The following is a 9,788-nucleotide window of genomic DNA, read 5'->3' on the forward strand; positions in this document are numbered from 1 at the left end:
CCTTTTTCCTGTTGGTTGACCGTAAAGAGGAGAGTGCGGCGATGTGACCAAAAGTCATAACTAGAATCATTTCGACCTGACACTGACCGTCCCGCGTAACTGCTACAGGTGTTCCTGGTGATCGAAGCACTGGCTGACGGCGCCGTCAAGGAGGGCATGCCCAGGGACCTCGCCTACCAGCTGGCCGCGCAGACCGTCCTGGGGGCGGGCCACCTCGTCATGGAGACCGGCCAGCACCCCGCCAAGCTGCGCGACGACGTCACCTCGCCGGCGGGCTCCACGGCCGCCGGCCTCGCCCACCTGGAGAAGTGCGCCGTGCGCGCGGCCGTGTCCGGCGCGGTGGAGGCCGCCACCAAGCGGTGCAAGGAGATGCAGAAGAAGTGAGCGCGCTCCCGCTCACGAAATCGTCCACTAGTCAAACGCCGTCCAGTTCAAATGTGGAGGAACTCTCCACGATGCACCAAAGGCATGGTGCGCACCCTGTTCACTTTTTTAACCAAATAAATCTATTTTTTCTATGTCGGAAACAAACACGGGGTGTTTCGGATTTTATTTTGCCTTGCATCGTGAGTGTGTCACCGGCTCGGTATTTCGATTCTAAAGTCCACTTCCTTCTCTGCCAGAGGGCAGCGAAAAGTCGCCAAAATGTCTTTGGTGCTGGAGCATATTTCGCTGTTGATAATTTTGGGTCGAACGTGAATAGTGTGGAAATCTAGGGCAGAAAAAAGATGCAAGTCAGTGTCTTCGAGTGCGAGTGCGGAGCCCCCTGGCGTTAGGCAGCCCATCGTACTGCAAAAGAGGGAGGGGGGAGGGCACTCACTGATGGCGGAGTCGAGACGCAGGCGGCACATGTCACCGACCGTGCTCATCCTCCTGAGCACGCCGTCAAAGTGGAAGTGGGACAGGCGGTCGCAACGAGCCAACAGGTCCAGGATCACGTCGTCCACCTGCTCGCGACTGTTCTTGAGGTTGAGCTGGACCATCTCTGGAAAAAGAAAGAACAGTACATTGAGTATAAATTACCGAAAATTTGGCTGAACACTACCACGCCTTTAGGCGAAACTTACCCAGCGACCGGTGGTAGTTGGCGGTGAGGAGGCGCAGGGTGGAGCGGAACGACCTGGAGCGGCTCTGGTCCCAGACACGGCCAGAGTATAGGCGAAAACCGTACAGCGGCATACTAGGAAGGAGCAGTCCAACGATGTCCTCGTGGTGGCCGAGGTTCTCTGTGCAAATAGGAAGATAACAAATGATTAGGTCGCACTGCAGAAAAAAACAATGCTATTCTGGTAGAAATATATCCGCTTGGGACTGCGCCAAACCGATATTGAGGACAGTGCGGAGGTCGGGGCAGGCGCGAGCAACGCCGGCCCAGGCGTCCTCTGAGAGGGCGTGCTGTCGATTGTCGGTGTCCCGGACGGTGATGGACAGGAGTTGCAGGGCGGGGCCGCAGCACTCGGCCAGCAGCCCGAGCGTGGCGTCGGACAGCGCGGGGTAGTCCAGGCACAGCGAGGACAGCGGGCAGACGCGCCGCAGGGCGCGGGAGAACCTGCGCAGGCGCGAGGTAGGCCACCGGCTCCGGGGCTGAGCGCGGCGGGACGGCCTGCCTGCCGGGCGGGCTCACGCGAGGGCTCGGGATCGCGCAGCACACGCACCTGGGCGACGCGTGCGGGGCCTGCCACTCGCGGAAGGCGGCGCGCAGGCGGAGCGCGGTGATGGCCTGCGCAGAGCTGCGCGCCGCGGCCCCGAGGAGGCGCACGACCTCCGAGACGCCCAGGCAGGCGTTCTCCAGCGACAGCATCTCCAAGCGCCTCTGGCTCCTGCGAGAGCAAGGCGGTCATAGCCCCGTGCTGGGGTCCGTCGGGTCCATCTGCAGCTGTCTGTAACACCCACCCGAGGAAGGCGGACAGCGCAGCGAGAAGTTTCCCACGCTGCGACGCACCGCCGCAGGACTTGTGGCTGTGCGCCAGGTCGCGCAGCTGCAGCTGCTCCAGCTGCAGGTGGCCGGCCTGGCCCGCGGCACGCAGGGCCTCCAGCAGGCGCAGCACCGGCGCCAGCGTGCTGGCGGACGCCGCGCCCGGCGAATGGCCAGGGCGCGCCCAGCGCAGCTCGAGCCGACGCACCAGAGGGGCATATCGCGGCGATGCCAGGACGACGCCAGCCGCCCGCTCGTCCCAGCCGGCGCCGCCCGCCGCCCCGGTGGTGGGGCAGGTGGGGCCACCCAGCTGCACGCGGACGCTGCGCCACAGCGGTGCGGCCAGCAAGGCGTCCATCCACCGCCGGCACATGAACCCCGCGCCCAGGCGGTCCCTGCCGCCGCCATGCACACCCTGTTAGGGAAGCTCTAGGTCCGCTAGGTCTACTCGGGGGCGCACGAGCTGCGGCGGCGCTCACCTCGGGCCCAAGAAACCGAACAGCCTGACGAGTACGAGGTCAGGCAGACTGTGCCACGGCGCGGGCGGCCAGGTGCCAACGGACTCAAGCTCCATAGCGTCCATGTCTCTCTACGCCGTCGTTCTGCTCTACCCGAACCCTTCGTACACCTGTTGTCAGCCCCACGGCCCCCAACCCCACGTCAGGAGAGGAGAGGGCGGGGAAGGGTGCGTGAGTGTACCCGCGTTACCAAGCGACAGCCCCGGTCGGTGTATTTGATATTTTTGTGTGTGGTGTACTCCAACCAGAATTGTCTTAAGGTAGTGTCTCATTTTCTTTCTTAATGTGAATTTCTCCACAGGTTGATCAATTACATCTCGGTATTAAACATTCTATGTTTATTTTCATAATGGGAATACAACAATAATGATCAATTCTAGTGTAGAGATTGCATGCAGTGATGTGAATCTAAACATATTTATAAACATGAATTATATTGAGTTTACTATATGGTGAGAGAAAGTTCTATTTCTAAGTAACAAATATAATCACAGATAAGGTTTTATGTACAAGTTATGTATACTTTACAGCATGTTGTTCAATCCAGCGCAACAGAGTATTTTGCAAAAGTCTTCTACAATTACATATGCGTAGATGCTGAAAGGACATATGCTTCGACATTTGTGGCTTCTTTTTCTTTCCTAAAACAAAAAAGATCAGATTAATACATGATTTTGAACTAAAGGTATCAAAGAATTGTCAGTGCCTTCTAGCTTTTGCATTGTGGTTTGATTCAAAGTGCCTCTTATTTAATGGAACAAATATCATACTTTAAAAACCGATGGTCAAGATAAAAGTCAACTGATTGGACTTACCAGGCAAAATACAGTTCCAGGTTTGGTTAAGGTCAAAATGAACACAAAGAAAGGCAGAAGACATAAATGCAGGAAATGTATTGATGACATTAACACTGAAAGCATCTAAAAAGTGAGGAATTAACACAGGCACAAAGCACACAGAAATTAGCACTGCAAGAACCATTCCTAAGATGTTTTCTGAAACAATTTCTCTGGTATCTTGCATATGAAAAATGTGAAGCACAGTTAATTACTAAACAATTAGTGCTTTCTTCCTATTTGTTTTGACTAAACCGTTGCATATAGAATATAGAGACTAAAACAATTGCAAGGTAGTCAAAAGACTAGAACACAGCACGATGTAACTAAATAAGCAACAGATAACAAAGGGTTAAATACTAATACTTTCAGAACACTAACATTTGATAGAAGTGAATCAAGTTAAAATCTAACATTGGTCCATACCTGTGGGAATACCATAAACAATTAAAAGTATTTACAAAGACTTCCAGATAACAAAATATAGTTTTTAAACACTGGATATTTCATTGGCAAAACACTTAATGAAAATAATAACTTGCACACGACACAGCAAGGAAATGGAGGGACACACAGTCAGTCAGTCACAAGAAAAAACTTGGTTCGTTCGTGTTAAATATTTTGAAATGTAATGTAGCACTCTGGCACATGATAAATGCAACGATTTGTAAAAGTAGGATGCAAGAACAGAAAAAAGAGGTGCTCTTGGCAGGATCTAGATAACGTTTTGGTAACTTTGACTACAAAGCTACAATACTATGTTCAGTAGAACAATGCATGTTATACATTTCTATTCAAAGCACAGGGTCACTCAAACTTTGCTCCTGAACATGTTAACATAGTATTATAATTATCTGCTCTTACTGAGACATATTAAAAGCATAGATTAAGTTTCATACATTTTAGCACCAGCTAAGATAAAAGATAAGTGTTAAAAAAAAAGAGTTGAAAATAATAGAAAAGGGAAATAATAATGTTTCCAATGTCAGTCAAAGCAAAACATGATGTACTCCTACTTTGAGATTTTGAACTTCTTTATAAAAATTCAATTCAATTCACAAAAGTGCATTAATCTAAAGTGTTTTCTTTTTTTTTAAATCCAAATCTGATAAATTTTCAAAATTATTACCAATCACTTGTTCATGATTGAAAATTTTAAGTTTTGTATATATGAGCAGCATTTGATTATGACATAAAAAGAATGAGATCTGTCGGTAAACACAAGAGTTATGTCATGGCAGCAAAAAAGAGGGCAATTCAAAATTTACCCCTTCATCTTTTGTAAGCAGAAAGCCACCCAACATACACCAGGGGGAATTCTACACGTATCCCAGGACCTCCATGTAAATTAATTGTTGCTATCGTCATTGCTGTGAGCATCTGCGACAGATTTAAAAAGCACTTGATTCTAACAAAGAAATTATGAGATCTGTTGGTAAACACAAGAAATATGTCATGGCATGGCAATAAAAAAAAGAGCTATTCAGAAGTTGCTCCGTCACCTTTTGTAAGCAGAAAGCCACCCAACATACATCAATGAGAATTCTATACATTTCCCCAGACCCCCTGTTAATTAATTGTCGCTATCGTCACTGTTGTAAGCATCTGCGACAGTGCCCAGTTCCCCAGGACGAGTTGATGACCTTGGAGAAGCTCGATTTAGCCCTCGAATGTGTACATACTGCACGTTGTTGGAGCCTAGAGTACTGCCACTTTTACGTCCACGGCAGCAAACGAACAACGGTCCCAAGAACAGGCTCTCCATTTCCTCAAGGGTTCGACCCCTGGTTTCGGGAAGGAATGCAAAGATGATGGAAAATCCTATGAGAGCAATGCCCACATATAAAAAGAATGCTCCTGAAATAAAAATTTTAAATAAATTAGGTGTGTTTTATTACAGACATTACCTTAGTATTAAAACATACACTTAATATTACCTGCATTTCCAAGTGCTTCAATGAGAGAGAGAAAAGAAGCAGATATAATCAAATTCCCTAGCCAACTTGCACTTGTTGTTATACTAGTGCAGAAACCACGGGCCCATAGAGGATATATTTCAGAATTGATGGTCCACGGCATAGGACCCATACCTATAAGCAAGATAGATGTACAAATTAGAAGCTGAAGCAAAGTGACACACCATATCAGTTTTATTGGAAAAAATTAAAAGAAATAGACCTATAAGAAAATCTTACCCGGAGCAAAAGAAACAAGATACAAAGTCATTGCCAAAATTGGCAGCCAGAAGTATTTCGTTGGGCACCAGCCATTAGCAAAGTCAATATTAGCAGGATATTTGGTCAATAAATCACTTTTTTCTGAGCACTGCCCGTCCGTAGGTTTTCCAGAGTCCGCATCTAATTTCCAGCATGAACCATCTAGAATAGATCCATTTCCAGCTTTCACAAAGCAGAATCCACAACCGTCTGGAACACTGATGCATTCTTGACATGAACTGTGGAAGCAAAAGAAAAATGTTAATTGGAAATACTTTTTCTTGTAATGAATTTAATGCTTATGTTTCAGAAATAAAAATTGGTTTCCATCTATATTCTTACTAAGATTTGCCACATCTATCATTTGTGTTAACTTGTGTCACTAAAGGAGAATCGGAATTCATGAGAGAGAATCCAACTCCGAGTAAAACCAATGAGCAAATTACACCTGGTTAAAAAAGAAAATGAATGAATTAGGAGAAAAGTTATGATCGTTTTAAAAAAAGATGTCTAATGGGGTACCGAATTTTCTTCAATTACCAGCATAAGAGATGAGAACCAGCTTACGACGTCCAGCACGGTCAACAAAGAACAACCCAATGAAGGTACAGATGAAATTCACAGCAGAAACTCCAGCAGATATCCAAATTGCCATTGATTCTTCCCTAATACCTGACATCCTAATAATTGACGCACTGTAATACCTATATTAAGAAAAATGACAGAGACAAATTTTTAAATTTTCCTTTAAATGAGAAATAAATATAAACTTTTCAAGTGTGCTTCATACATCACAGTATTGATTCCAGACAGTTGCTGGAAAATCTGCATACAAAAACCAATGCATAGAGCTCTGCGCACGCCAGGTGACCTGAAGACTTGGACATACAAAGGACTTCCACCATTGAGGGCAATCTGCTCCTGAATAAGCAAAACACATAACAGTAAGTAAAAAAGTATTAACCCAAGTCAAGAATACAATAAATTTTCAAAGTTAAAAACAGAAAAAACATGCCTCCATCTCTCGCTCTTTATCTTCAATTGTTGCTTTAATTGAAGCAAGCTCTTGATCTGCCACTGCTGCCGATCCTCTAATGGCTTTGAGAACTTTATTTGCCTCATTATACCTACGAAAACAAAATTCTTGACCTCAGCAACAAACATTTTAATTTTCATATCCCATAATGCATCATACATATATCATTTACCTTTTTTGAGCTGCAAGCCAACGAGGACTTTCTGGCATGAGGCAAAAGCCAAGAAACTGAATTGCTGCTGGGACAGCAGCTAATCCAAGCATGTACCTGCCAAGTTTACATTTATAAGAGGGTTGTAATCATTTATAAAAATGTAGGTACTTGGTTTAAGGTAGTATATCTTACCTCCAGCCTTCATAAGACGTTGAATACAGACCAGCAATTATACTTGCAGCAAGCAAGCCAAGCGTAATAAACAACTGATATGCAGTAACAAGCATGCCACGGCTAGCTGAATCTGCACACTCAGCTATGTACACGGGCACGCTCATGCTCTCGAAACCTTACAACATGCAAATTCAAAACCTAGGTGTAGAGCTCTACAACAAAACTGAAAAAAATTGAAAGTCATGGAAAAAGTGAGAAGTAAACTGGTACTTTGAGTAACAGTTTTAAAATTAAGCAGTGTTTAGAAAAAGGATGACATGTATTAATGACATAAAAAAGGCTGAAAGCTGTTAATATGAAAATAAATAAAGTTGTAAGCTACCAATAAAAAGCAGAAAACTTCTTAATCTATGACTCCATAGCCATGCAAAAAAAAATAAAAAAAAATTAAAAAATGAACAAGAACAAAAAATCTGCAAAATTAGTAAACAAAATTGCCACGGTTTTTCAATCTCCAATATAACACACACAAAAAGATTTTCTAAAAGTCATACTGATGATCAGGAAAAAAATGTGGACAATATCCTACAAAAATATGCACAGTGCTGCTGAAATGATGAATACAGTTTTTAACTAACCTCCATCCGTAATGAGGCATGTCTGCTAATAATCCACACATAATAGCTGATACCAATTGCCCAAATGCAACATGGGTGACGAATGAGGGCATAGATGAAGCATCACGAGATGACATCTCTTCCAGATATTGAGGAGCTGCCACAGATGTGAATCCTACACCATGCAACATGAAGCAAGCAATTTTAAGAGAGAAATCAAAAAACACCACAACAAGTGTAGATTGATGCCACAATGGTATGTCTAGTCAAGCACATTGGCTGTAATACACGTTAAGAGTAAAGCCATTGAGATAATTAAGGACTTCATTTTAGAAAGTTTGTAATTTTCAGCAGAAGAAAACACAGACATAAAAAGATTAATATAAGATTTTTTCTACATACCCACAGCAACGCCAATAATAATACGACCAACAAGAAGAATTTCTTTGTTTTGAGCAACTCCCATAATTATTGATCCACCAGTAAATATCACCCCAGATATAAGAATTGCCTTCTTCCTTCCAAATCGATCTGATAAAACATGTCAAAAGTAAAACATTGTTTTGCAATTCAACCTTAGGAAAAAGATTATAGCGTATGACGACATAAACTTTACCGGAGAACCATCCTCCAATCAAGGAGAACACAAGTGCTGCGGCAATTGTCGAGGACACTATTAATTCATGCCAAACAGGAGACATTTCAAAGTCTTTGCTGTAAAGAAGAAGAAATTTATAAGCTCACTGCAAATAAGAGGTATTTCCTTTCTTTCTTCTTGCGTTTACAAATAAAAGAAGAAAAAAACACTTAAAAATACAATAAAATGCACAAAAATGTGAGAACTGAAAAAAAATCTTTGCCACAGATTGTAGGTTAATTCATCAAGAAAGATTTAACTCAAAATTAAGTCGTTTGCAGCTCAAGCTTGACATAAGAATGTGTTTCAATTGTTTCAAGACAATTCACATAAGTCTGATCATGTTAAGCCATGGTCGACATTACTTACTTGATGAGGAGCATAGCTCCAGAAACCACACCAGTATCATATCCAAATAGAAATCCCCCAAGGGTGCTCAGAGTGGTAAGGGTGAACACATAAAACTTGGACCGGCGCTTCAGTCCTCTCTCCGAAAGCAGATCCTCCTTACTCGTCATGTCCACATTTGACTGGTACTTGGTCGTCATGCTGGCACTCGTTTAAACGTTCAATCTTACAAGTACGAGTCGGAGGGGCTGTTGCAACCCCTATACAGCAGTACAACTTTTAACTCCGCTTCAAGACGCTGGAGAGGGGACACTTAATCGAGAGATCTGAAGGAATTCGCCATGCCTTAACTTCCCCCGAGAAGCCCAGGTCTGGGTGTGAGTCTCCAACTCAGAGCAACTGTTACAGTTTGCAACAGCTGACCCAAAGACGACGGCGAAGGGGTTGAAAAGACGAAAAACGTCAATGGCCCGCACGCGCACACGCAAACCACCCCGTCGTTAGTTCAGCCTCCCTCCGTCGCGGCGCTAGCGCCTCTTCCAGCGCCTGTTCTTCCGAGTGTCTCTCGGTGGCGGGGTAGTGCCGTCCGCGCTCAGCTGGAGGAGGCTGGTAATTCCCTGCTGCTTCGTGGTCCACTGCATCCGAGCTTGATGTCACCGCTGGTAGGTCCTGCCACTGACACTCGCTGACGAACACCAAGCACGCTCTGACTGCCGTCCTTCGACACACCCGGGTATCTGCGCAGCGTTTTGCACACTCCGCGTTTATATCTCACCCGGGGCGCTACAAACAACGCCCCCCAGGCCGCGTCCGAACACACCCGAGCACCCTCACCCATACGCGAGCGCGGGCGCGAAGGGCCCCCCGGCAGCGCTACCCGGACACAGCCCGTCTTTTGCGACTGCGCGGTCCCGCTCCCATCATCTTTAGCGGGTGTATGGCGACAGAGTTGGGTGTGGCAGGGCAGCATGACGGCAGTACCATTGGTAAGTAGACGCGACCTCAAGGCTGGGCGCCAGGACCGACCAGGACTCGGGAGGGTCCTGGCCGACGCCGGGGAGCAGGCAAAACACTTTGGCCTGCAGAGTAACTACACACTAAACTTTACCTAGTGACCTCATCTCCACTCCTGGCCGGCAGCGTAGGGCGCGGCGCGGCGCGGCGGACCCGCAGCTCCCCAGACCCACCCCCGCCCCGCACAGCGCCCTTGGCCCTGCCTGCCGCCGCGTCTGGTGCGGCTGTCTCATCTTTTGCATCCATTTTTCATTAAACAAACTTCCGATTTTAATTACGAGAGCTCTGTAAAGACGCCATGGCCCTGCCCGCATGCCGCAGCC

General features: G+C 46.0%; 3 protein-coding genes across 5 annotated transcripts in view; 1 reads left to right on the forward strand and 2 right to left on the reverse strand.

The window, feature by feature from the left end:
• Positions 1–531, forward strand: part of LOC113204104 (uncharacterized) — a 2,287-nt gene extending 1,756 nt beyond the window's left edge. The window contains exon 5 of the mRNA XM_026419123.2: positions 109–531. Coding sequence (XP_026274908.1) covers positions 109–384 — 276 coding nt within the window. The 3' untranslated portion in view covers positions 385–531. The remainder of the gene's footprint in view (positions 1–108) is intronic.
• A 27-nt stretch (positions 532–558) lies between these two features.
• LOC113204103 (uncharacterized) lies at positions 559–2,072 on the reverse strand. Its single transcript, XM_026419122.2, has 6 exons — positions 1,894–2,072; positions 1,656–1,820; positions 1,323–1,549; positions 1,068–1,226; positions 821–985; positions 559–712 (listed from the first exon to the last, which is right to left on the reverse strand). Exons 2-6 carry the CDS (start codon positions 1,799–1,801, stop codon positions 576–578), a joined length of 834 nt encoding a protein of 277 aa, XP_026274907.1. The 5' UTR covers positions 1,802–1,820; positions 1,894–2,072; the 3' UTR covers positions 559–575.
• Positions 2,073–2,754: 682 nt separating this feature from the next.
• Positions 2,755–9,205, reverse strand: LOC113204099 (proton myo-inositol cotransporter). Of its 3 annotated transcripts, none has more exons than XR_008011588.1 (13): positions 8,473–9,205; positions 8,083–8,180; positions 7,869–7,997; positions 7,488–7,641; positions 6,694–6,789; positions 6,501–6,612; positions 6,276–6,406; positions 6,026–6,189; positions 5,828–5,933; positions 5,465–5,724; positions 5,207–5,359; positions 3,249–5,126; positions 2,755–3,074 (listed from the first exon to the last, which is right to left on the reverse strand). XR_008011588.1 is itself a non-coding variant. In XM_026419117.2 (13 exons), the coding sequence occupies exons 1-13, from the start codon at positions 8,649–8,651 to the stop codon at positions 3,014–3,016; spliced, it is 1,821 nt and encodes a 606-aa protein (XP_026274902.1). In that variant the 5' UTR covers positions 8,652–9,204; the 3' UTR covers positions 2,755–3,013. The 3 variants fall into 3 exon arrangements, 1 of the variants encoding a protein (XP_026274902.1); XR_003303280.2 differs by lacking the exon at positions 7,488–7,641 and adding an exon at positions 6,868–7,024 and having other exon boundaries at positions 8,473–9,204; XM_026419117.2 differs by lacking the exon at positions 7,488–7,641 and adding an exon at positions 6,868–7,024 and having other exon boundaries at positions 4,952–5,126; positions 8,473–9,204.
• Positions 9,206–9,788: the final 583 nt, after the last annotated feature.

Source organism: Frankliniella occidentalis, unplaced genomic scaffold (assembly GCF_000697945.3).
Source record: "Frankliniella occidentalis isolate FOCC.00 unplaced genomic scaffold, Focc_3.1 Scaffold156, whole genome shotgun sequence".
Classification (NCBI taxonomy): domain Eukaryota; kingdom Metazoa; phylum Arthropoda; class Insecta; order Thysanoptera; family Thripidae; genus Frankliniella; species Frankliniella occidentalis.